Consider the following 27,773-nt stretch of genomic DNA (forward strand, 5'->3'; position numbering starts at 1 on the left):
TAAATAGACCTGGACTATAAGATTTCTTTTCCAGATATTCTTGGCTTCAAAGTTTGAAATAAATTCACTAATTATTCCCCTTTTATGACACCTTCCAAGATTTACTTAGAACACTGATGTAGGGACACGGTGGCCTGGTGGTCAAGTGGTGCAGTATCAGTTTGGGAGCCGAAAGACTTCAAATTCGAAACCCATTTTGGCTAAAGATCCACCGGATATGTGGCTTCGGCGCACGCCAAAGCTAATATCGTGGGAAGCTTGTAAAGGGGAGTACCAGCTCAAGTATAGTTCTCATTATGTGGCCGTTATTCAAATTTATAAGATCCATCCTGAAATAGGCCTAGTGTTGCTTCCAGATGGGATGTTAATGTATCTAACCTGGAGCATAAATAAGAAAATACTAAAATTTAAAAGTCAGGTAATCTGTAAACAGCTACAGATTAATTAGGCTCTTTATACTACGGAAAGCAGTTTAATTTCTTACATTACGTATCTAATCACCTGATTGTATAAATACACTGCCTATTACCTAAAAATATGGTATCTACTAGAAAAGCGCTAACAGTTTTTTTAATTAAATTAATTTTAAAATAAACACCTCAACAACACCTGGTGATACTAATTCCAAACATACTATACATTTAGTTTCAAGTTGTTTCATGTAATAATCAGCAGATTGAAAATAAAATACACTGATAATTATTGAAACATAATAATATTTATTGATTGATTGATTTGCTGGCAATTGTTGGAAGAAATTAGTAATAATCATTTAATAAAATTCTGCTTTAATATTCTTCATTGTATAAAGTGCTTGAGATATTAAAAATACGTTAATGTATAGTAACAATTCAAATATACAAAAGTCCATTGAAATACCTATGGTAATTTAGGAGGAGTCTAAGTTAAATGAACTAGATTTACACAGAATTCATTTATTTTTTAATAATTTCATTATAAATTTAGAATTGCGGTCGCTTATTTTATCTACGTGAAATTCCATTCCTTGATGAATTTGAAGGTTACTGATGTGAAGGATGATATTTCCTCCTTAAATATGGAAAATAAAATATTATTTTGATAGTGTAAGAACTTACTTTTACATTTAATTTTCATTAGTTTTTTTTTTTTTTTTTTTTTTTTTTTTAAATCTTGACCAAAATTGAAAATGGTTCATTCAGATCCAAGGAGTTGGAAGTCATGGGGGGATGGAAATTTTCATTTCCCCATAACTCTCTTAGCACTGAAAATAGAAAGCTATTTCAAATTAAACGAAATATTGCTTCATCATAGAAAATAACATGCTTTCTGGAAGTTTAGCAGCAATTTCGATTACTGGAATTACTTCAATTTTACGAAGTTGAAAAATTATTCTCACTCTCAAATATCGACTACTTTTTAATATAAGCTTATGGTACATTTTGGAAAATCTCTCATCAGACTCTTCCACCTTCTTGCATCCACATCGCTCCAACTTTTTGGAAATTAGAAGAAACATATAATTTTCCTTATGTTTTCGGCTTAATGAGCTTTTTGAGAGGAAACGGAGAAGTAAATAAATTTTTAACCAGATGGAAATTATAACCAATGCTTCTTGACTAAAATGCTTTGAAAATTCTTAAGCATTTTGCTATCAAACACCAATCCGAGGAAAATATTAGTTGAGAGGAAACACTGCTGTAGCTTATGAACGAAGGTCAACAGGATCACAGGATGCAGGAGTATATCACGTGACTCTAAAAATAAATTGAGCCTTCTCTGCGAAAATAGAAACAGCCGGCGTTCTTTAGTTTTGACTCGGCGTGTTGTTTCTAAGTAGTAAGTAAGAAAATTCCTCTTTTATCTCTAAGTTTTATTGCAAAAAAATCAGTCTTTTGAAATTTGCAGGCAATTTTATATTCTCAAATTTTTATTTTACATCTAAAATGTGTCTTTATTTAATTGTGAAGAAAAAGTATATGAATATATCAGTGTTTGGTTGTACCGTTTTTATTACATCTATCGTTGTTTTCACAGGTGGTTTTGACTTTCGCAACCAAAGTCTTTATCAATAGAATTCATAATTATTTTGATATAAAATTGTGTTTTAAATTTTTTTTTCATATTTAACATGATTCCTTTTTTATTAATTTATACCTGATAATTTCAAAAAAAAAAAAAAAAAAAGATGATTGATCTCGATAGATGTCATTACTTTTCCTGCTTTTACTTCATGTTTATAAGCAAGCTTATTCTTTATTATAATCGGCAGTTCTTGACATTTCAGTACTTAAAAAATAAGTTTTGATTTTGATTTTAATCGTTTTTATTTTCAAAGGACTTCAGGCATTTAAAATTATAAATATCAAAATCTTTCTTTTGTTTATTTACTATAATTTATTAATAGCTAAGTGTGATAATTTATTAATTAATTCACAAAATGTGTCTTATTTATCCATTTTTTTTTCCTGAATTTGCAAAAATTACCTTTTATTACCTTCATATCAGTAATTCATTTTTCGCACATTTTATTCTCATGTCTCTGAATACCTTATAATGTGTCCTCTCACTTACCCAAAGTGGAATTTACCTACTTTCTGAAAATCAATGTCTTGATAGAATTTAAGACAATTTAGACAAATTTTAATTATTTAACTACAAATTTGTATTAATAAAAGCTCTTCTTTTCGGGAGAAACAAGAGAATAAGGATAATAGAAATTCCTACATGAGAAATTAAAATTTTTCAGTGTTATCACGAGAGTTGCTTTTTACTCACTTATGTACGTGGTGTTGTTCAAGATAAAGGTAATTACATGTCTGACTTTATCTTTATAGTACACTTCCTGTCGTAAATGATTGTTCTTGAACTAAAAAAAAAAATCGAAATCGGTTTATTTTCGGACATTAAATTTGACGTTTTTGAATTCGATGTGTCCTCTTTTCCTGTATTCCTTTTAGATACTAAGTCCGTCATAGATGATGACTCTTTTGAACTGACACGCAGTCTTGTGTGACTAGCATGTGTCTGTTTTCTCATATTACTCAAGTTTATTATCTTCTTACAAAGTGAGCAGTACGTAATAAATGGATTTTATGGAAATTCTCGAACCCATTCAGCAAAATCAGGATTGATTTATTTTATCCGTCCAATTCTTACTGAATACGGATTTTTTGAAAATTCTCTAATTTACTTTGAATTACCTCACAGTTTTTCAGATATTAAACAAACTATTCAATAAATTTAAGTATGGTAGACTAAACACCACTGCGTTGCTGCTGCCGAAACTATGTCAGTATTGCTCAAGAAGAATCTGCAGTTTCAAATGTGGTTAAGCAACGTGAAAAATTTGTTGAATTATAGTTCACAAACTATCAAACATGGTTTGGGTCAATAACCGCTATAAAAGATCCCTCACTACAGCTGTTTCTGACGGTTATATTCTGTAAACATATAATCAGATAACAATTACCAATTTTTGCTAATTGCAGAGGGTATTCTGAATTTATACTCCCCCTAAAATTGCTGTAAAGAATACTATATGAGACGATAATCATATGAAGGAAGAAGTTCTTCAGCTGAGCGAGAACGATGAAAACCCAGACGTCAATGGAACGGAAAGTTAACAACCGTTACCAGTGAATAATGCATGATTTTACACAATTGATTTCTTATTTTCCTTAGTTTCATTTATCTTATTTTTCTCCTATTTGTTTACTTGCTGTGTATATACATTATATGAGTGATAATAATTAGCGAAGGAAAGGCGTTTCCTAATTCATAATGATATCTTGATTAACGATTTTCACTTCAGATTTCAGATGTCGCTGCAGACTTCCGTTTATTTTCCTATAATTCTTTTACATTTGCTGCCCCATTTTTTACATATTAAATATGAACTTTTAATATTTAGTCAACTCAAAGTTTTATTGGACGCAGTTTCGTATTTCTGTTTTTCCGGGGTTTTTTCTTTCTTGCTTTTAAAAATTAACAAATTTAGAATTTTTTTTAAAAATCACTAAATTTTTTAAGGGATTTTAGATTGCCTGGTATTAGTTTTGTATAGATTGATAAAGGACGCATTTAAATGCTACATCGAAGCTAATTTGATTGGGCTTTCTAAGTTTGAACTATGATTCATTCGACTGGATGGAAACTCGGTTGGAATACATTCATTTTAACCGCATCCACAAAATTACTTCCTATCCACTTTAATTCAAACTTTAAAAAAACTTTTCATTCTAACTTTTAATTGAGTTGCACGGTTTTCAAAAGTTATTCGAGATGCAAGAGTACCAACTTTCACTGATGCGCAACCAATTCCTTTATTTTGATTCCAGCGTCAACCTCGAAATTGGAAAATCCATGTTTTCAACTATTGAAACGTCGCGAACTTGCTCATTCATCTTCTTTATATTATATTATGAACGCACACATACATACAAGTTGTCCTAAAATGGAACAATCTTTTATTTCCCTAAATATTGCACCTAGACATATACTTCCTGTTACAAACTTTCCTTAAATGAAGTGGCGAATTGTATGAAAACGCTTTATTTTATGTAAAGGTTCATAGTAAAATGTTTAGAAAATAAATTTTTATACATCCCCTTTAGTGTAGAAGTGTCAACTAGTAAAATGTTCCTCTTAAACTCATTTATGCGCACGCAAAGTTTCACATTTACTTCCATAAAATTTTCAGATTAATGATCACTTTTAAATTTAGAGGGGCTAATCACAAATTTAGATGAAAACATTTATTTCAGAAATACAAAATTATTCAATACAGAAAAACACATGCGGGTAAATATTTGTTACATTGTGCATCAATTAATCATCATGACTTAAAGAAATTTGCTAATAATGGATGTTGCTATGATTTATTGAGAGCTGCTTCGAGTAGAAGAGAAAAAAAGAAAAAGGAATTCAACATTTAAGATATATTAATGAAGTGCTGAGATGCCAAGCAAGAAAATAAAATTATTTACTCGTACTTGCGTGCTTTCTAAAAGAATGACGCATTTCCGTATTGCAGTAAACTTTGATATATGCTGACAATTTATATTATAAGTAATCTAAAATTAATGAAAGCTATAAATGTGATATTATTTTATGCCTCATTTGTTAATCTTCCATGATATGTATATTATCCTTGAAAATCACAATGAAAGTCTTGCTCAAACACAGATCAGATGTATTGAAAAATGGTCAAGGTCAATAAATTAGCCTTTTAATATCAATACAAGTTTTACAGATAGAAGAGCAAAACTTTGTCATAAATTAATCTAAGAAAATCCTTTTACCCATTGACTCTTTTCCACTATCAGAGATCTTTAAAATTTTAGTTGCTGTAACCTTTTATTTTCCCCTTCTGCGGAAATCAAAATACTTTCATCTATTTCGATACCTTATTGAAGGAAACTTTGCTACTGGAAGTATATGTCTTATTACAATAGTTAATAAAATAAACATTTGTTTCATTTTTTAGGACACCTTGTATATGTGTACGTTGAGTTTGAGGAATAGATTTTCTTTGACAATATGAGTGATCTTCTATGACTGTATGAATTATCTCTGGGGAGGGAGACGACTTAACTTTTTATTTTTAAGAAACCAGAATATCAGAGTTTTAATAAGATATCATCTGGTATACTTTTTCACAAAATTTTATGCTCTATAAATAAAACTTCCATGTGAAATATTTAAGGAAGGAATATGTCATTTTTGAGTATAAAATAGGAAAAATGGAAAACGCCCATCCTTTTCCTGTCACTTTCTTCAATCTCGTTACCAAAATTCACCTCAATAATGTAAATAAAATTAGAGAAGTCAAATTACACCCAAATTGAAGTGAATTAAAGGTTTAAAATCATAGTCATAATTTTTTTCTGTTCTGGAGTTCCTCGAACCTGTGCCTAGATTGCTAATTCGCAGTTTTTTGCTCCCCCCCCCCAAAAAAAAAATTATGGCAAGCGAACAGCGGGCTGTCTTGTATTTTTTAGATATCATAAGGAAAGTAATTTTTTTTACATTTTTCTGTGGTTATTTTTTTGATTGTGCATTGTCATATCGGCAGGATAAGATAAAACTGCAAAATCAAGAATTAAAATACAATATCACTCTCGAGACTTTCCAAATTAATCTAGAATTGTTTCTCGTTAGATAATTTCCGATTTTCGATATGGATGCCGAAGTGATCGTTGTAGGAGCCGGAATAAGTGGTGAGTCTTTTATTTATATGCACATTTTATATCTAAAAAATTACTTTTAAAGTAACTTTTTTCCCTTTGCTATCCTCTTAAAAATGTATGCCAAATCATTGATGACTTTGATGTCTTAACTTTTAACCGCCTTTTTTTTTTAACCTGATATGTTTCCAAGTTTGGAAAAATAGGTATTTTAGATCTTTTTCATAACTTCACAAGTTTCATGTTTGCAAGGTTGAAATTTGAAAAATGTTTTTTTTTTCCTTCCGAGAGTTTGTAGCCAGATTTGTTTCCTTTCTTCAGATGTATTGCGTTCTAATTTCCTTATGTTTTCTGCCAAATATATTTTGAAAATGACAATAGTAGCGCTCTCCAGGTCTTGAAACTGGTAATTATTCGATTAGGAAGCAAATTTTTCATATTTTAAGTAATGATAAAAATTTTTATAGATCAAAAAGTAAAATAGGCGATGAATACAAGAATTCCTCATCGATACCTACTACGGTATCTCATATAATAATACGATTATAGGTCATGGTTGCATGTCTTAATTCCGCATGTCAATTAACATTAGACTTTTTTGTCTCTCTGCACGTTATCTCAAATTTACTGTGACTAGTAACTCCAGCAAAATAAGTGCTAAATCCTAAATTGTATGGAATGTCCCGAGTGTCACTTCACAAAATACAGCCTGTCATCGAATTCATTAACTAGTTAGCTCGCCATTTCGCATATAACGATTTGTGAAGTGACAAATCCATCAATCATTTTTTATCAGCTCATCACCGAAGAATCAGTTCCTAATAAATTTTCTTTCTATTGTTAAACATGATAAGTCGTCCCCGTGTTATACACAGCCAATTCTATCCATGCTCAAACAGGCGTTAATTTTGTGAAATACATAAATGACCAGTTGCCACTCCTCATTGTGCTATATATATGCCATCTTTTGAAGCATACTTAGGCATACACAATTATGCATACTCATGCAGCTGCATCTCTTTAAAAAATACGAAAACAAGCGAGATAACATTCCAAAAGGGAAAATACCTACTTTTTTGGAATCGAATACCATTTGTTAACTCTGACTTCTGATCATTGTATTCCTAGATTTTTTTTAAAAATATAAGCTCAATTTAATTCCATAATGACTGTTCCGAAAGATATTAACCAACGTTCATACTTGAAAATGTTCTATATTTGAGTCATTTACTTTGACATATATGAAAGCTATATTTTTTCATATATTTCTTCACAAGAAATTAAAAAGAAAGTAATCTGTCGTGTGTCCGTATACATTTTGTAAAGTATCTGAAAGGAAATGATCTTAACCAAATCTAAAAAACTTATCATATCGCATATTATATTAAAAGATAGTTCATTTATAATTAAATTTATCCGAAGAATGACTTAGAACCACGTGGTGATTGATTTTAGAATTCTTATCATGCTCAACAATATAATATGACAGATATGTTTATCATCTAAAGATAAAAATTGTTTTTCCAAGGACTTAATTTCGAAATAAAAGATTATTATACACCGAATTCCTGTCATAAAACAAATAACCAAGAAACTTTAAATAAAGCTATCCAACCGATAAATTATGTATTAATAGATATTTAAAGGAACATGATTAGACTTGCTGATTGTTTCCTGACCTACATTGTTTTTTGTCTTACATATAGTTTATTTTCCTTCAGTGTTGCTTGCATTAATAAAACATAGAATAAAAATGAAATAGTATAGCATATTAATAGAAAATAAAATAATCCTTTCAATTCTATTTGTTCTAGTATACCTCAATAAATCCAGGAGTAGAGTACTCATAATATTGGGAACTCGCAGCGTCTTGTGCTCGTCAAACGAACTTGAAACTGCAAGATCTCTCTTGAAGTAGAAGTCAGACTTAGATCTAATGCATGAAAGTAGTTGCCTCCTTGGAAACTCTCAGGGAAACTTGGCCTACATTTGCTTCACATTAACAAATTAGACTCCAGTAAAAACACCGATAGCATGTAATAATATTCTGCAAAAATGCACATCCGTCTACACGTTTTTGAATACTGCTGGGAAAAAAACAGCCAGGAAACAGAACCTGTAACCATTTTTATGTAATTCATGTACATTATAATGCTTGGCACAGAAGCCTTCTGACAAGCAATCAAAAATAATTTGCTTTGAAATCATTAAATATGTATTAAATAAATAATGAATGATAAAACTTAAGTCAATTGCAAATGCGTACTAATTTAAATATGTATTAAATAAATAATGAATGATAAAACTTAAGTCAATTGCAAATGCGTACTAAGAACAGCATCATTTGCTTGTGTGGAAGCGTAGAGAGCTGTTAACTGAGAGTTGTTAACACGCATTCTTACCTTCTAACAAAAAAATTCCTTTTTTAACTGTTCAAAATTTAAGTAAATGTTTGCCCTTTATAAGTATGTCGCTTCGGTTTATGAATCGTCTTACTGTGTGCCAGATAAACCAATTTTCTAGAAATTGAGTTCCAAACCTGGCATTCACCAGTCTCAAAGCTGGGACCTTTCCAAGCAATCGTCGCTTGATAAGGTCTCGGATAAATTGAACTATAAGATCTTTCTTATTTAGCCTATAATAAATGTCATAACAACAAAAAAAGTATGTTTATTCTTAAATTAAGGTAGAATGCTCATTGCTAACATATCTACATATTTTGTAACATATTATTATTATTATTATGTTAGGTCTTTGTGCTGCAAAATGGTTGAAAGAAGCTGGAGTGAGCGTTCTTGTACTGGAAGCAATGGACCGTGTTGGTGGACGAACCTTCACAAAACGGGTATAGGGCTCTATCACATTTTAAGTGCCAAATGATCTTAAATATTCATAGTTAAACGTATTCTTTTTCATGCAAAAATACTTTACATTGTTATAAAGGTAATCATTTTGGGTGAGAAGAAAACTTTATGTTTAGACGAATGACAAAAATTAATCATAAAAAATTGTGATAAAATAATTATATAAAGTTCAAAAATGATCAGAGTAGCCAAAATTACGTGTGTTATTGAAGATGGTAAACGGCTTGCAGAGCTTTCTAACACCAGAGAACAGCAGACAATGATAACATACAAAAACGGGATCCTATTAAGTATCCATGTCGCTCGATTTTTGCAATTTCGCTCTTAATCAAGAATATGCAGATTTTTTTAAAAATATATTTTATTGGATAGCAAATGCTTACCCATCAATAACCAAAAAGAATATATTAGATGCAACATTCTTCGTAAGCAAAATTCGCCATCAGGAACAGTTTCTTATTAATGTATAGAAGGTGATCATCCGAGATTACGTATTTGACTTCTCTACTTTTTAAAATTTTAATTTAATTAAGTTATGTCCCGTTTAGAAACAACACGAGAACTATCTTGCTTTGCAATTTTGCAACTCTACATGCAATTTTGAATTGCAGTAAAATGTCGTGTAACATATCTGAGACGACAACCACCTCTCCAAGCTTACACGCCAGTTTAAGGGAAAGCATTTGCCGCAACTGTTTTGCGTGAATAAGATTCGTATAACTTTTCTTCAGTAGAATCGATATCCAATCTTGGAATCCGAGGACCTTAATACACAGAGATCGCAGCCTCACAGTTACAATATGTTGATAACTTACAAGATTTTGAATAAAATTTTTCTTCCCCTTATGAAAAAAATCCCACAAACAGCAGTCCCACTTGCATAGTTTTAAATTAATAGAATTCTACCACAACATACTGTAAAAGTAAAACATATTTATACTACGATTAAAAATAGGGTAGATTTGTTTTCACGAGACAGTCGTATTCCCTTGTCCACCTATTGGTTCAATTTATATAGACTTACTTTTATAAATTCATTAATGCAAAATAATTCTCGGAACGGAACATCTTATTTGGATATTAAGGTCATCACGTCCCAGATGCACATGAGTGATTTAATTAGTCGTCTGACTCACCCTTCCGACTTATTGCAATGTGTCTAATCAATAATGAACTTCTCTAACAATCGCTCTGCACCTTTATTACAGAATCGGTTCTAAAATCCTGGTAATCCGATAATGAAAAACCATATGTTGCCATTCGGTCATCAGGGGCCTGATTCGATATAGATCTATTATTTCTAGACGTTTTGAATGCTTTTCTCTTACATTAAACTATAATAACATCACTTCGTATATATAAGTATAAAATGGGCATAAAAAATAGGATGCCTGTCAATATCGTTTGATAGACAGCTTGGATAAATTGCTGAACTCATTCACTTACGTTCTTATTAAATATATTACATTTTTCTCAGTAGAATATTTTATGCATAATAATTTATATTTTTAAATAAAAAATAGCTGTCGGTAATATTTAAGTATTAAAACCGATGTCAGTAGTTTTTGGATACCTTGTAAAAGTCCTTCTTAACCCTTTCTAAGGTCGTGGGAAGTATGCTTCCCGCCAAATGTATCAATCTTTGTATGAATTTATGTAGGTTGGCATAAGTTCTGACAAATTTTTTTAGAAAGACAGAAACTTAGATGCTTCAGTTCTTTATCTCACACAAAATGTGTCTTGATTTGTTATTTAATTATTAATTAACCAAATTAATTAATTAATCAAATTAAATTTATCTAATAAGCTAAATAAATCCCTTTTCTTATTCTAATTTTAAGCTTAAAAATATTTTAACATAATATGACTAGAAAAAATGGCCCTTTAAAGGATTAACAAAAATTTATTGATAAAAAATTATCATATTAAGCTCCTTATTGACCAAGAATTTTCATATTCAGCAAAAACTGATGTTCCTAAGTTAAGATATTATTCTTTTATTTCCTCATTATTTATGTCAATTTACAAGAAATCACTCATCGCATTTTTACGTGTCGTTTAACATATTAAGCACGGCGTGGTAAATAGCATATAACGTGTGATTACATATTAGCACGACACGATAAATAGCGATGTCATACACTAATTCATTTAAATTGACATGGCACTGTCGTGCTGAATGTATTAATACCTACAGCCCACATCGAAAAATAAAAATATACTTGCGAAACTTCAACAGATGGAAATGACTTCTTATTTGTGTCATTATATTACAGGATCCCAAAGTAAATTACGTTGACTTAGGAGGATCATATGTTGGACCAACTCAAGATCATTTGCTTCGTTTATCAAAAGAACTTGGTGTGGAAAATTATAAGATATATCAAGATCAAAAAAGTATTTTTTATCGAAATGTAAGTGAAAGTTTCTAGTTTTATTTATTCTATACGTTATCAATTTACATATCTTCTCATTTTGCGTGTTTAGAGGAGCTATTCCGTTTTTTTTTTTTTTTTTTTTTTTTTTTTTCTATAAAGGACGAATAATAACGGAGCATGCGCGTCTGTTGGCACTGTATAGGTTTGACGTAGAGGCATCATATTAAGCACAAACATATTTTAGAGGTTAGGAATGTGTTCCTCGAAATTAATTTTTTTCTAAAATTTAAATAGAATTAAAATAAATCAAAAGATACCGTGGTATTCATCCGCTATAACTTCAGCAAATATTATAGTTCAAAAATAATTTTTATACTATTTTAAAATTTATATATTTCTCCTTTTAATAATATTGATTCAATTGTCCATTTTTTTCTGAATTTTGTATATTTTCAAATATTTTGCACTAACTTCAAAGTTATGTTTAATTATTGCAAAGAGATTCAAATCATTTTTATTGTTTTTTTCTAATTACGTGTTTTTCTTGCGTTGTTGAAAGCTATACAAGAAAGATTCTGCTTATTATCTGCGCAGTTTACATGGTGAAATAGAAAGTGAAATTGCGGCACTTCGAAAAACAACGTGCATTTAAAAGCCATATTATCTGTAAAGTTACAGTTTCAATGGCACTACGATATCATAGGACTCTACCTAAGAAGGCTCATTTATACTATAAACAGAACTTGTATGAGGCTATTACAATTACAATTTAATGTTTAAAAATCCTTTGTTGTGGGAATCATGAGCACCAAGGTTAGCATAAAAGATTGAAACACAAATAATATCCTGAGGAACCAGCTGCTCTACAAATGTGGCTGATGCTACATAAACATTGATTATGACGCAAGAATTTTTGTGATACCAAATTTGTCTGCAATCGTAGTTATGGGTGTGGTAACTCACACCATCCAAATACATGACAGAAAAGTTACAACATGGGTAATTATTATCATTAAGGTATCAATGAAGATGCTGTTTCTAGTGTTATTGAGGGAATCATGTTTAGAGACAAATGAGACCTCAAAAGTTTTTTCCAATTTCATCCATATATGGTGTGTTAAACTTTTACATAACTTAAAATAAACTTCTATATATCGATGTTCGAATATTTTCATGAAGGTTTTTATTTTCTACTTTGTTAAAGCGTAAAGATTGTTTTCTTATGGCATGGCTTCAAAATTACGGCACCATTATTCATTTTGGGTAATTTAAATTTCAAGTTTAAAGTGGTTTCCCTACGCAATAATTTATTTTATTTTGATTTCTCAGGAGATTTTTTGTGAAGTAATGATTTTCAGTCAATTCCACTTAGGGATTGCAATACCGGACCAAAATTTCAATACCGGTATTCGGTATTTTTTAGATCTAATACCGGGATACCGGTTTTAATACCGGTATTAGAAATTTTAGAAAAAGAAAGAAAACACAGGTGTTTCTTTATTTTATTTGCCAGTTTTATTAGAGAGTGTAAATGCCACAAAAAATAATTTGTAACTTATACATTATAATAATAAATAATCACAAAAAAGTATAGGAACATCTTATTTATTTAAATCACAAAAAAAAGTGTAAATATCACTATTTAGTCTGTGGTATTATTACAAATTTTTGAAATGTGATTTTAGAAAACATAATGCATCAATTGTACTGTCATTAAGCCTGAAAAGTAATTTTGTGTAAAAATTACCAGCTGTCGAAAACGCTCTTTCGGAACTACGCTAGTTGGTTGTACTGTTAACAATGCGCGATATACTTTTTCCAAGTATTTACTTCTAAATCCCTCATCTTCAAATAAATCGATTCCTCGTCGGATGGGTTTGGATATAGCTGATTTCTGTATTGTATTTTGGTTCGTTGATTTTTTTTTATTTATCGCTAATTCTAATTTTTGTTGAAGAGACAATTCCTTTTCACTATCGACATTAGTGTCATCATAATCTTCGATAACTGAACCAAATTCTTCTGAATGTGGATAGGTTTGAGGGTAAAAAATTTTAAGAAAATTTACTATAAATTTAATCAGATTTGAATTGCTTATTTTCTGTTCTTCTTTTTCATTTTCATTTTTAAAATCATTATAATTATGTAAATTCCATAAGACATTTTCTATTTTGGTATACCTTTCTTCTGTGCGATTTTTCAATGTAATATATAATTCTTCAGATAGTGATGTGTGCTGTTCTTTCAGTGACTGCAACATGAAATTTATTGTTGCGTTAGCTGTTAATAAATTAGAATCTCTCCGACATAATGCCTCAATAGTCAGTTTTATTGGAAGTAGAGCTGATATAGTTCTGGATATTAAGTCGAATACACGATCTGAAAATTTAATTTACAGGTTTACTTTCGATTATTACTTTTTGGATTAAATTTCTCACTTTCAAAAATCGTTCCATCATTAGGAGTAAACTGTTTCAACGTGTTTTATAATCTAATATTAACATATATTCTGTTTTATTTTCAGTTAGTATATATTTTAGTAATATATCATTCTTTATAGGGAAATGTTTAAACATCTTAACAATTTTTCGAACTTTATAAATTATAGGAAGCATATTCTTGATGGTTAATATTTCATCCTCATTAGCAATATCTTCTTCAACAACTACATAGTCATTATCTTCATTGTCAATATCACTCTCAGTCTTACACTCTTCAAAATCGGAATCCGAAGTTTCTCTATCCACAGTATTTGGATTCTTCTGTTCTTTATTTTTTTGGTATAATACATCTATTACTCCTAATTGAATTCCATGTGCTTGGATCAGTTTCTTATTTGCACCAATCAACCTTCCAACTTTTTTCATCAGTCGTTATGGATACAATATTTTCTTTCGGGGAAAATCCATGTTTCAGTAATTTAGATTTAAGCAATTAATTAAGTCAATTATTAGCTAATCAATTTCGTCCGTTTGGGAGACATAAAAACAAAAACGTATATTATTTTGCTATGTTCATGATCAATGAACATATAGTGGAGACAATTTTAAAAATTTTTAGTAAATACCGAAAAACCGGTATTTAAACTTGTGAATACCGGTATTACGAAATTGTACAAATGGCTCAAAATACCGGTATTCGGTATCCCGGTATACCGGTATTGCAATCCCTAATTCCACTGTTATAACAACCAAATGATCTTTTTTTACACTTTTGTCACTTATTTTGTCATTCTTTTCAAACAGAAATTCTTATTTGAATTATACCAGTTACATTTAACTTCATTATATTTATTACAATTTTATTTTAGTTTTCTCTCCCATTAATGATATTATTTAGTGATTCTGTAATAAAGCAGATTCTGTCGGCAACCGTAAATAAGAGAAATTAAAATTTTTATTACAGTTTTTATAATACGATGCTTTGTAAAGTAGCTAACAGTTTTTTCTGCAAAGTCACTCTTAATGAGATGATTATTACACTCAGATATTTTGAGAAAATGATGAAAAATGAAGAAAAAAATCTTCTAAATAGTCAAAAATATTCAGTTACAAAAAAAACTGATTATTGTTTATATTAAAATATGAAAAGAATTTGGTCATGAAATTATCTTCTTAATCTCCAGGCATGAGTTGATTGAATAGTTAATTGCATGACGACTTTAGTATACATTTTATTCAAAGAAATCACGCTTCTTGAACTCTGCAAGACATCAAAACTGCCTTCAAAGAAAAATAATTCCATATCCTTGAAAGAGCATAAGGTTTTCTACTGTAATTAAAAGCTTATATGAAACGGTTCTTTCTATACCCTGGTATCTGAGCTAGGATATATCTATCTATGCTTCAAATTCATCAATCCATTTTTGCCCATTAAACATTTTTACTGCAATGAAATTTATAACTATATATACTTATACTTTATCACAGATTTGAGAATTCCTTTATAATGCATATCGCAAATTTTATTTCTACAGAAATGTAAATCATTAATTTTGATGACATATGCCAACATTCCTTTAGTTTTGCCAAAGAATGTAATACATAAAAATTAGATATATTAAAAACTCTTTGTTCATTATTTTATACATGTTTCTTAAAATCTTATTTCATTTTCTTAGGGACGAAGACTACTCCATGATGCTACAGTGTCACCTTACGAAAGAAATCCTTTAGTTAATATGGATCTCAATCACATATTAAGACTAATTGATAAAATGGGTGAAGAGGTAAGATTTAGGGTGAAATATCTTTCTATCAATGGGTTGGTGATATATTTTAGTAACAAGTGAAATAAGCAAGTTTATCTGAAGCTTTCAAGGATATTCTCTGATAAATGTATTTGTGTGTTATTAACTGTCTGCCATTGGCGAACAATAGTTACAAAAGTTTCTACTAGCGTGCGATCTTCGGCGATGTATTTGATGCGGTTATTTCACAAATAACAGAGAACCCAATATGTGTTTTGAAAGTTTTTTTCCAAAAGGTTGAAATCCAAATTTGATATAGAACTGCAATTAAAATCTCATTATCATATACCAAATTTCACATATTTAAACCAGTGCGCTTTTGAGTTATTATGTTTACATGTATATGAAAGTACAAACCAACGGATGGTTCGATCCTTTGACAGATGTGGTTCTAAATTTCATAAGGGTCTGCAGTTTAGATGCTAAAACTGTTAATCAAAATTCTTTTACCCTAGAATTATCGCTTCTATATATTTGCAAAAGAAAAGATCGGCAGACTGTCAACTCCTACTCGAATTTGTTTCCAAATTTGATACATACCTACACTTTAGATGTTAAATGTATAAACCAAATTTTATTCATCTAGCTCTGTCCGTTTTGTAGTCAGTCTGTTATATTAGGTCTGGCAGCTTGACAATCTCTAAATGAATTTCGTTCACAATTTGATAGAAAGTATAAATTTGGTGAAAAGACTATAAACCAGATTTCATCCATATAGCTCAAACAGTTCCTTCATGGAAATGTTTATAATTTTTTTACTACATCATAATACAATTTGCTATTTCAAAGTTGGCAACATCACTTGTTTCGCCTTTTGGTACTTTATATATCAATAAAAAAACTTTCTTGATTATGCGTTTTTCTTTTTTAATAGATAAAACTCTTATTAAATTCCTTTAAGAATACTCTGTTATTCGAACCCGTTGTGTTATACGAAGCAAGGAACTAATACACATAAAATAAGATCGAGACCAAGAATTCTGCAAACTTTTGTTTTTGTTTTTATATCATTATTAAGAGTTAGCTAGAAATAATTTACACCAAAATTACAACAAATTAATATGCACTAAATCATTTTTCTTTGTAATCACTTCTGACAACCATTTTCAGATGTTATATTCGTTTTTAAAAATATCCTCATTTTAAGAACTTTTACAGCAATGCATTAATTTCTACTTCATATCGTTTGTTAGATATTTGTTGGTCGATATTTTGGTCTTATGTGCAGTTACGTCTTTTCTTTTGTTTTCGCTACAGAATACATACGTATTTGGAATCTCGAGAGATTTCCTGTCAGCTGAATGGATATACTTGGAAGGATTTATTATGAAACGTTAAATTAACATTTTTTTAACGTTATGACTTTCGATGCATGCTACAATAAAGCAGTATTCGTATATGTTATATTATACTACTGTTTATCCAGCGGTGCAATCGTAAATTAAGCAATGTTCGACTGCTCTGACTTTTCTGATAATGCTGGAAGGGGCAGGTTTAAAAAATAGAATGGAGAAAATGATAGGATAAGCAAGGGACCATTTCCCAATTAATTATTTTTACATTTAGACTCTATAGTTATTTTATATTGATATTGAAATTCGTAAAATGATAATATGTCAATAAAAGGATCATGTATATTTTACGATTATTTTGTTATATTTTATTTTTGACGAAACATTATGTTTATTGCAGTCCAAAACATGAAAATATGAAAGAATATTTTTCAATTTATGTTCATTCTATTTAAAAAATGATTTCAATTTAAAAATATGACCTAGGTAAATAACCTAATAATGTAAAATGACATCTGTTTGCAGAACGAAATTATAAAATGAATTGAAATGTCTGCAAACTTAATAATTTTAACATATTTCTACAACTGTTTATGAATTACTAATTATTATTTTTATTTATTTGAAGTAGCAATCTTATTTTCGAGGGTAAGAATTAAACGTTTTAAAGATGCATAGTCTAGTATTTCTTACTAATTTAATTTTGAAAGGGAATGCAGTGCAGAAACGACACTCCTCCGCCATCTGGCTTCTCATACTCCTGGTTTATCCCTATCTCCAAATTGTATTAAAAGGATAACATACAACAAAAACAAAAAGTTATAAGTGGAAGCTGGATTTTTTTATTTATTAATTGAGTATTATATACAAGATGTTATCCTTGTATCCAAGGTGATAAAAAAATAAACACTAGGTTTAGAATCCCTCTGCTTAAAAAATCACACATATTTGAATCCCATACTTCTCTAAATATGTGAGTTCCATATATAAAACAAAATTATTAAAGAAAAAGTTCATATCACGACGCTAGGAGGAAAAGTGACTTCTTCAGTATCCAGCTTTTACATTTTAATGAATTTTGTTTCTTTTATTTCATTTATTTTCTTTCATTTCGTTTTTCCAAATTTAAATGTGCGAATAATCTTAAAGATTTATAAGATATTTATGGTGCATGATTAAGGCATACTGTATATAAAACATATTAAAAAAAACTTATTACAGATAAATGAGCTTTCTGCTAGAGCGCGTTTTATTCCTATTTAATTCCTATTGCATATCCTGCTTATAAAAAACTAGTTCCTTTACACATTTTTGAATTTTGATATATATAGAACAAAATTTAAAACTGCACATAATATTAACTAAATATAAATAGAAAAAATTACGAAATCAACAATTAAACATAAATATAAGAATGAAAATAGAATATTGGCATGAATAAAAAGATTGAAATTTTTCATTGTTTAGATACCTGCAAATGCTCCTTGGGATGCCCCTCATGCAGAGGAATGGGATTTGATGACAGTTAAAGATTTTCTGAAGGAACATTGTTGGACAAAGTAATAAAATATTTCCATTTAGTTACAATTCTTTAAATCAAAATTCCTATGTAGTAGCTCCTTTTTAATCAGAGGAAAAAACTTTCTTCCATATGCCTTTCATACCGAAAGAATTTTTAATTCTTGCAATATAATTTTCAATAAACATGTACATTATCAAATTAATTGCTAAAAATATTTATCATAAAGAATATAATAATCATAAAGAATCAAGAAACCAAGAAAAATTAATGAAACTTCTTTTAAAATGTACTCTTTCTCCGAGAGTTAACATGAAAAAATTTCTAAGTAATCATAGAAATTAAATCGCTAAAAGGAGTTAATTCCCATTTGTTGTCACAAATTTTATTTCATGATTATTTTAAAAATTAGAAAAACGGTTATAAGTAACAAACCTCTTAATATTTTTACGCACTAATTACGAAGACCTCATCTGAACCGATACAGACTCTAAAAGCTTCTAACTCACATTAACACAAATTTTTTATATAATTAATTCAACTTAAATTGGACTCTAAACAGATAGATGTACAGTAAAGAAAAAAACATGAAAAAGTGTTTGAAATCAGTGGCACCCCAATTTTTGAGACAAGAATCTGTCGGTACTAGGCCACTGGCGAAGTATTTTCCTGCTTGCCAAGTGTAGTCTTTTATTCAGATCTAGATTTATCCCATCTCAAACAGTTAAGACTAAACTTTCTTTTTTATTTGGTTTCTTAGATTAAAGTACATATTTATATACAGTGTATATCTGAGACAGACCTAGTAATTTTGAATTGGGAACAGACGATGCACAAGTCGGCAAATCACTCTTTGAATTTCTTGCCGCAATAACAAGGGATCATTTGATTGATTATGACAATATTTAATTGGCACCCGACGTACATATATAAAAGATATTGAGAGGAATCATGTCTGAAACCCTTCATCCATCAATCAGGAAACCATTATTATCAAATGAAAACATTCAAAAACGTTTATTTTCTCATCCATTTTTGTCATTTATCAACTATGGAACTAACATATTTAATCTGCTTATTTCCTTGGACATTTTTGACTATAAAGAAAAATAACATAATTATCTTTTAACATTTTGCTATCCTTTTTTTTCTAGACGAGCGCGTCAATTTTATAGAGAGCTCTGTACTACATTCATCACATCAGAACAATACGAAGCATCACTACTGATGTTTTTATGGTATGTGAAACAGTGTGGAGGAATGAAAAGAATGATTTACACCATAAATGGTGGCCAGGTAAATAGAATATTATAACTATAATAGCTATTTAAAAATTTACAAAGTGTATTAAATATGAACTCACCGGCCATTTGAAACCATTTCCTTTATATGTTTAAAACCATGAACTGTTTTGGTTGATATTTGTACTCATTGCTGGTTAAAAAGTTCAAACACTTGAATAAGTTAACATGAACGTGCCATACGAAATGAATGACTATTCATATACAACATTATAAAAGTATAGCCAATCAAATTATATGAATAATTGATAGGCGATTTATATGTTGTCCAAGAGACGAGGCCTCACGAATTTTAAAAATATTCTTAATCAGTAATATAAAAAAATTGTTTCGATTATTTGTCCCAAAAATCTAGATGATTTCAAAAACTAAAGCTGTGGTTATTAAAATTTCCAAAATTCTCTCTAGAGTGTTATTAAATCAAGAATTTTCAGATCATTGCTATTTCCTTTTTTTTTTTTTTTTTTTTCCTCCCTTTAATTTATTTTCACCCAGAGAAAAAATTTCATCATATCTTTGCATAATGTTAAAAAAAGATTTTGTTGCATTTTGTTATTCATTGGTGCAATAGTATTCCATTCTTAATCTGGTATATATTTTACACATTCACTGATATGAGCATCACTCGTGAGTTACACCTACTATTTAATTGTGCCAAATCATCTATCTTATTAGATGAACCTGTCTCTATTATAAATAAGAGATAACAAAAAAGAGGTTATCTAATTAAATAGGTGGTCCAAACATCAAGCTTGAACCGTGATAATAAACATGTTAAAAATAATTACAATGCATTGTAATTTATGTATTATTGCTCCATCAAAATTAAATCCTTGTTCTTTCTCTTTTAAATGATTAATCATTTTTCAATTCAAAATATGTAAAAATATTTTCCCTGTGTGATAGTATAATATATTATTTACAAAGAAAAATTCGCAGTTCAAGATATATCCATAAAACAATTTAAAATATTTTACTTATCCCTACGAAACAATATGAATATGTTTTTAATTTTGAATCAATGCAATAATTTAAACATCAAATCAAAATTATTCAGAATTTACATCCACATATAATAAATAATTTTTTACCTTGATATTTTATGAATGTTTAGCATTTCTATCTAATATATATTATGAATGTTTAGCATAATATATTATTTACGAACAAACTTTCTCAGTTTAGGATATATGCATAAAACAATTCAAAGCATTTTAAACAGTTTAATCCGTATGAAATAATATGGAACAGTTATTAATTTAGAATCAATACAATAGTTTAAACATCAAATATAAATTATTCATAATTTACATTTACATATAATAAATATTTTGTTTCCTTAATATCTTATGAATGTTTTGCATTTCTTTCTAGGAAAGAAAATTCCTTGGTGGATCTCAACAAATTAGTGAAAAAATTGCTCAGAGACTGGGAGGTACATATATTTTTAATTATAAGAATATTTTATTGCAGTATTTACAATCTTCGCCTGCTATAAAAAAGATATAAAAGTATTTCTTATTAATTATTTGATTTTTATTATAGATGGCGTCGTCCTTAAGAATAGTCCCGTAGTTGGTATAAATCAAGAATCAAAGGAATTTGTTTTAGTGAAAACATTAGCAGGAAAAGAGTATAAGGTAAATAAATGCCTTTTTTTTTTTTCTTCTTCTTCTTCTTCTAAAATTTGGAGATTCAGAATTATTACTCGTTGTTACTGTTTCTTCGCCTCTTGACAATATCTTCAGATTACATAATGTACAATCTAAATTTCAAGAATTATAGTTCCATATGTGTGTGTAACAAGCAAGTTTATGTTTTAATTTGAATAAGAGTCGGAATTTTATAACTTTTGATGAAAGCAATGACACATATTTATACTTTTTTTCATTTCTAGACTAAATACGTCATTCTAGCATGTCCTCCAGGACTACAGCAGAAGATCCACTTCACCCCACAACTACCTCCGATGCGTAATCAACTTATGCAAAGAATGCCTATGGGAACTGTTATTAAAGTTCATTTATATTATAGAACGCCTTTCTGGAAAGAAAAAGGTTACTAAATTTGAATTAAACATATTTTTACTCAATTTTAAAGCAAACAACATCAAATAGAGTTTTTAGAGTTTTGCTTGAAAGATATATATATATATAATCTGAATGTAATAGTTTACATCAATATATTTAAGGAATAATTTGTTATAAAAATTAAAAATATCAAGTATTAAATTTAAATGTAAGAAATATATCCTGTAAAATATTTTAACAGCGTAATTCAAGTTAGCAAGATATTTTCTCTTTTTAACTAAACTAAATTCAAGCTATTTATCAATTTTTGAATCTTTCACTAGAATTAAAATTATCAATTAATTTCACTTTCCATTCTTTTTCTGTGTAAATAATTTGTCTATAATAATGCATTATGACTGCAGTGCCCACTCTTAGTTACTCTGTTTATGTATAATATATAGATATAACTGTGATATATAATGTATTATGTAGATATTATTGGGATGTAAAATGTAATACGTAGATATAATTAGAGTATTAGCAAAAAAAAAGTAATTTAGAAACACTATCAGTTCAGCATCAATGAATTAGTATCATTCAATGAAATCAAATTAATTTGGAATTCATTCGTGAGTTTAAAATGATAAATCATCGATTCGATCTCGGTTCTAGAGAAAAGTTGATGTAAAATCAAATGTAAATCAATTGCTCTGATAAACGATTTTTTTGCTTACTTTTAGGTCTAAATGGTACTCATTTGATATTAGGAGAAGATGAGCATCCGATGTTTTATTCACTGGATGATTCCAAGCCAGACGGAAGTTTTCCTGCTCTTATAGGGTCAGTAGTTATCTTCCTGGATCACAGAATGTTTGATATAAAATGGAAGTGCAATATTTCATTCTTGAGAGAATGAAATATTGATGTAAGGAATCTTGAGGAATTACTGATGTAATTCTATATTATTTTTCGCATCATAATTGAAAAAAGGGGAAGAAAAAGGAAAAACGAGACGAGTAGAACAGCAAGAATAAATAGCACTCAGGACAAATCATTATTTTTCACCCTTATCTGCATACACTTTAAAATCCGAAATAATTCTACTAACCAATGGTTTTTATGATGTCTCAGTAAAACTGAATTAGAAGTCATCTACTGTAGCACTGTACCACTGAAAGAGACCAGAAGCACTAAATTCAAATTTTAAGATCAAAGCAAAACGCAAGTCAAATATCTTTGTAAAAAATTGATACGCTATGAACCTATAATCTGAATCTCCAAATCTGTAGCAATATAGTAATTCCTCTGAAGAGAAAATTTCATAACCAGAAATGTCCAATCTTTTTTAAGGAGGGGGGAAGCATATGCACACACATTGACAATTAAAATGTGTTATAAATAATATCATAAAACATTCTACCTCTTTTTTGAACTTTATATAGTCTAAATTCTTGCGATTTAAATAGTCTGAAAGTGACATTAATTCTAAAAGGAAATTTGAAAATGTTTATCTACATTTCACAAATCCCGAATTTCCAGAATTGTTAAAATAAAAAAAAATCCAGAAAACCATTTATATTTGGATCTTAATCGCATTTGCGAATCTAAATTTAGATTGAAAGTAGGAGAATAGATTTTTGCGTTGTAGAGATGAATAACTAAATATGCTCCTGCTATACCCAATTTGATTTTCTTAGAAACTCTGCAGTATAGTAGTTTATATTTGTTACCGTAGTTTATATTTGATATGTCTATTTTTTTCTTCGGGATAAAACTTCATTTGAACGATACTTGTGCTTGAGTACGTACATCATCTAACATTAAATATATTTAAAATCTAATAACAATTATTCATTTTATTTTTTCAGATTCGTTACAGGTGATAAATGCCGAAAAATGTGCAATTGGACCCCTGAAGAACGTAAAAATGCAATAGCAAGAAGTTTAGTACAAGCAACTGGTTGCCCCGAAGCTGCAAAGGTATTCATGAACTTAGAGCAACGCATATTTATCATGAATGTGAAATATTTCATAAAAGCAAACGTATTACGTCAGTTTATTATGTATATTATAAAAGGTCAAAATCCGAGCAAAAAAAATTTAGAATTTTACAAAGAACAATAGTTTTTACTAATACATTATCTTCAATACTAAATAAATGTTTATCCACATATCAGAATTTTTTAGCTTGCTTTTAAATTCTGGAGAATTCTAGACAAGTTCATGGAATATTCTTTTTAGAATTTCTTTCTCTTTAATAGCATTCAAAAACGTCCAGAACTGTTTAAACATTTCCAAAATGTAAATGAAGTATGCCATTTTCTATAAAACAAACGTAGGAATACCGTTTAATTATTTTACCTTAGTTGCGACCAAGAAAAATCACCTTGTGATCTTGAAAGTAAAGAGAAACACTGAATTTTGCGACCTTTCAAACATCGGAGCATGATGATCGGAGCATCTGTGATTACCAGACTACAAACTGTCCAAAACTTAAAATAAACCAGTGGAAAGATAGTTTTCAAAATTGCTCAGTATTGAAAAAACTCTCCATACGATAATACTTTTTAAAAATCTTGCAATAAGAAACAATGCTAACAAAATTAATTGTCACTTAAAATTTCTTTTTTTTTTCATTTAAATATCAGAATTCTGATACATGTAGCAAATATTCATAAACATTTTCACCTATCTAGATTTCGGCTCATCTGGTGTAATAAATACGGAAAAACTCGCAAATGCTCTATGTACGAAGAAAATCATAATATTTTCTCGAATTTGATCTAAGTTGCGAAATTTCGTGATGCTGAAAATCGTTCATACCGATTCATATCTTTCTCCAGCTTATTAAATGTCCCCGGGGTGGATAGTATTCATTACATAAATACATTTTTGATGAAGACTGCACATCGTGAAGCGAGTTTTCGACCACTGACATATATGGAAAAGGATTTTACATGAAAAAGTAAAGAAGAATTTTTTTTAAAATATATATCAGTTCTTTTATTGGAACCTGATACTTTCATTGTTAAAAAGTCATGCTGTAATATTTTTTGAATTGGAACAAGCCTTTTTTTATTTCATTTAAAAGGTAATCCATTATGAAGAAAAGAACTGGATGGAAGAACAATATGTAGGTGGATGCTATACAGCAATGCTCCCCCCTGGTTTTCTCACTCGTTATGGAAGGTATGTTTATCTGGCTTACTTTTATATCTCATTTTATTTTCTTGGGGTCGTTTTTTTATATATTATAATGCTACGATGAATAGAATATGCTGCCTTAACGCTTCATTTCCATATCTATTTCTAAATGAAAATATGAAATCATTCAAATAAAATAAAACATGCATGTAAAAAAATGACGAAATATGGCAGTTAAATGTGTTATATGCTTATCAAAATAACCTATGTTCGAATATAAGAAGATAGAATATATCAATACTCGTTTATTTTTAAGGCTCCCAGTTTATTCAGACATTTTCAGATTACATCAATATCGCTAAAATACATTATATATAAGATGTTAACGTTTCGCAAACAGGTTTGCGTTTTCCGACTTACTTGACGATTTTCAGATTACGCGAAGATCGTTAAGATGATGGATTTATTTGGAGATTTTCAAACTACGCTAAGATAGCCAATAACCACCAATTTGATAATCATCAAATTGGTGATGGTTTGCATTTTTTGGCAGGTTATTGTAGGAGCCTTAAAAATAAACAAGTACCTCCATAACTTTAATAATGCTTTTTCATAATATATATCATAATTGCCATTATCATTAAAAAATTACATAACATTACCTATATGTCATTTGGCTTGAATTGGGGTTGAACTAAAACACAAGACAGAGATTATTTACCACCGCATCTAAAATGAAAATTTTGCTATTGCACTGTTTCATTGATGACCTAATTTTTTACTTTCTACATTTGCTTGAGTTTTTCAAATATCTATTATTTATGTTATATATTTCATTGTTTTTATAGAGTAAAATGATGTCATAGATTTAATTATTAATTACAGAGCTTTAAGGACTCCCATAGACAGATTATACTTCGCTGGCACTGAAATATCTATAAAGATGACCTAATTTTTTACTTCTACATTTGCTTGAGTTTTGCAAATATCTATTATTTATGTTATATATTTCATTGTTTTTATAGAGTAAAATGATGTCATAGATTTAATTATTAATTACAGAGCTTTAAGGACTCCCATAGACAGATTATACTTCGCTGGCACTGAAACATCTATAAAGTGGTCCGGCTATATGAATGGAGCCGTAGAAGCAGGAGAAAGGGCCGCACGGGAAGTGCTTTGTAGAATGGGGAAAATAACTCCCGACAAAATTTGGATAAAGGAACCAGATTCTCGGGTTTGTAGATTTATTTTATTAAATTACATATTTATGTATTTAATTTAATTAAATACATGTTTAAATATAAATTTTCCAGGAGAAAAAATAAACAAAAGATATGTTTTGCTGAAAATTTACAAAAAAACAAGTTTTTATACGGCATTCGTCTGTTTAAACGTTGCCTACTACTGACGTGAATTGACTCAAGCCTGTTATTTATTGTTGTAATCAAATTACGTTCTCTTCTACAATCAAGCTATAGTAGATATGGGATTGTCTAATTCTATTGATTGTATAAATCACAAACGTGAATTCGGAAGCAAATATCTCAGTAAGAGTGATCTTGATCTCATTTAAATCTTGGTTAAAGATCCTAAAAACTATCGTGATTGGACACAGTACAATCTTTGAAATTATGTTCCGACAATTGTCAGTTACTGAGTACAGGAGATGCATTTTAAGCATTCATATGCATTTTTTCCATTCGCGATCCTTTTAGTTCATACGACTGGCATTTGGAGTCTTAGTTCTGCAGCATGATTTTTGCATATTTTTATGTCTCCTGTCTCACATAATAGCTTAACTGTCAAATTTTGAATTCCCCTGTTTTAGTCAGCAGATTCATTATGGATTTCTTTCAAAAAAAATGTCTTGACATTTTCTTATTCTCATGGTTTAAATTGTCTTTTCGAATTCATCATTTTGAATTTGTTGATGCAATAAAAAATATTCGCTACAAACTCTGATGGGGTTATATGAAAACGACAGGAAGAGAATTTGTGAGGAACTGCAAAAATATTAGCAAAAGTACATTGTAGTCAAAAAACATTACTTTAAAAGAAACTTAATAAATATTGATTAAAAAATTGTTACTTTCTGATTGATGACAGCATCATCGAAAACTTTTTGTCAAATAAGTATTCAGAAATTGCTCGTATTAGAAAAAAATATATAAAGGAATTGCATTCTCTAATATAAAAAAACCAATCTTTAATATATATTTTCTTTGTATTTTCAGGATGTTCCTCCATTACCTTTTGAGGATACTTTTGGGGAGAAATACACGCCATCTGTTCCAGGCTTCTTAAAATTTGTAACAATCACAACCATTTTAGGAGCAGCAACCTTTGCTTTTCTGAAATGTCCTAAATATTTTCCAAAATTGAAATAGTTTAAGAACCTTATTATTTGATTGAAAAGTAGAATGAAAATATGATTTGTGAAATGTATTTTCCTTGATTATAAGACATCTAAGATAACAATAATATTTTCACAAGTTTTCCAAGATTTACTGTCAACGTTTGATTATTCCAATTACTGTAAAACGAAGTCAACGAAGAGGAGCCGTATTGATAAAGTAGGCATTTTACTGAATACCTAAATGTATTTGCACTATATTTTAAGTGTTTTAGTAATTTTATATATATATTACTTTGGTACATTTAGCAGTATAAATAAATATCGAACAATAAAACGTTAACTAATTTTTGTATGTTTCCTTCTCCTTATGTGCCGCACTTTTTCTTTCACAATAAATTTACTTTCTTCATTAACTTATTACATTTTGGTAATTTTGAGGTATATATGCATATAATACAATTGTGTGATTCAAATTTTAAATAAAATTT

General features: G+C 29.2%; 1 protein-coding gene across 1 annotated transcript; it reads left to right on the top strand.

The window, feature by feature from the left end:
* The first annotated feature begins 1,738 nt into the window (after positions 1-1,738).
* LOC129958194 (amine oxidase [flavin-containing] B-like) lies at positions 1,739-27,633 on the top strand. Its single transcript, XM_056070466.1, has 15 exons — positions 1,739-1,818; positions 6,142-6,200; positions 8,918-9,012; positions 11,308-11,445; positions 15,530-15,637; positions 18,418-18,509; positions 19,624-19,765; positions 21,145-21,205; positions 21,316-21,410; positions 21,668-21,827; positions 22,523-22,622; positions 23,651-23,762; positions 24,874-24,971; positions 25,989-26,163; positions 27,164-27,633. Exons 2-15 carry the CDS (start codon positions 6,161-6,163, stop codon positions 27,314-27,316), a joined length of 1,569 nt encoding a protein of 522 aa, XP_055926441.1. The 5' UTR covers positions 1,739-1,818; positions 6,142-6,160; the 3' UTR covers positions 27,317-27,633.
* The last annotated feature ends 140 nt before the right edge of the window (positions 27,634-27,773 follow it).

This window comes from Argiope bruennichi, chromosome X1 (genome assembly GCF_947563725.1).
Source record: "Argiope bruennichi chromosome X1, qqArgBrue1.1, whole genome shotgun sequence".
NCBI classification, from domain to species: Eukaryota; Metazoa; Arthropoda; class Arachnida; order Araneae; family Araneidae; genus Argiope; species Argiope bruennichi.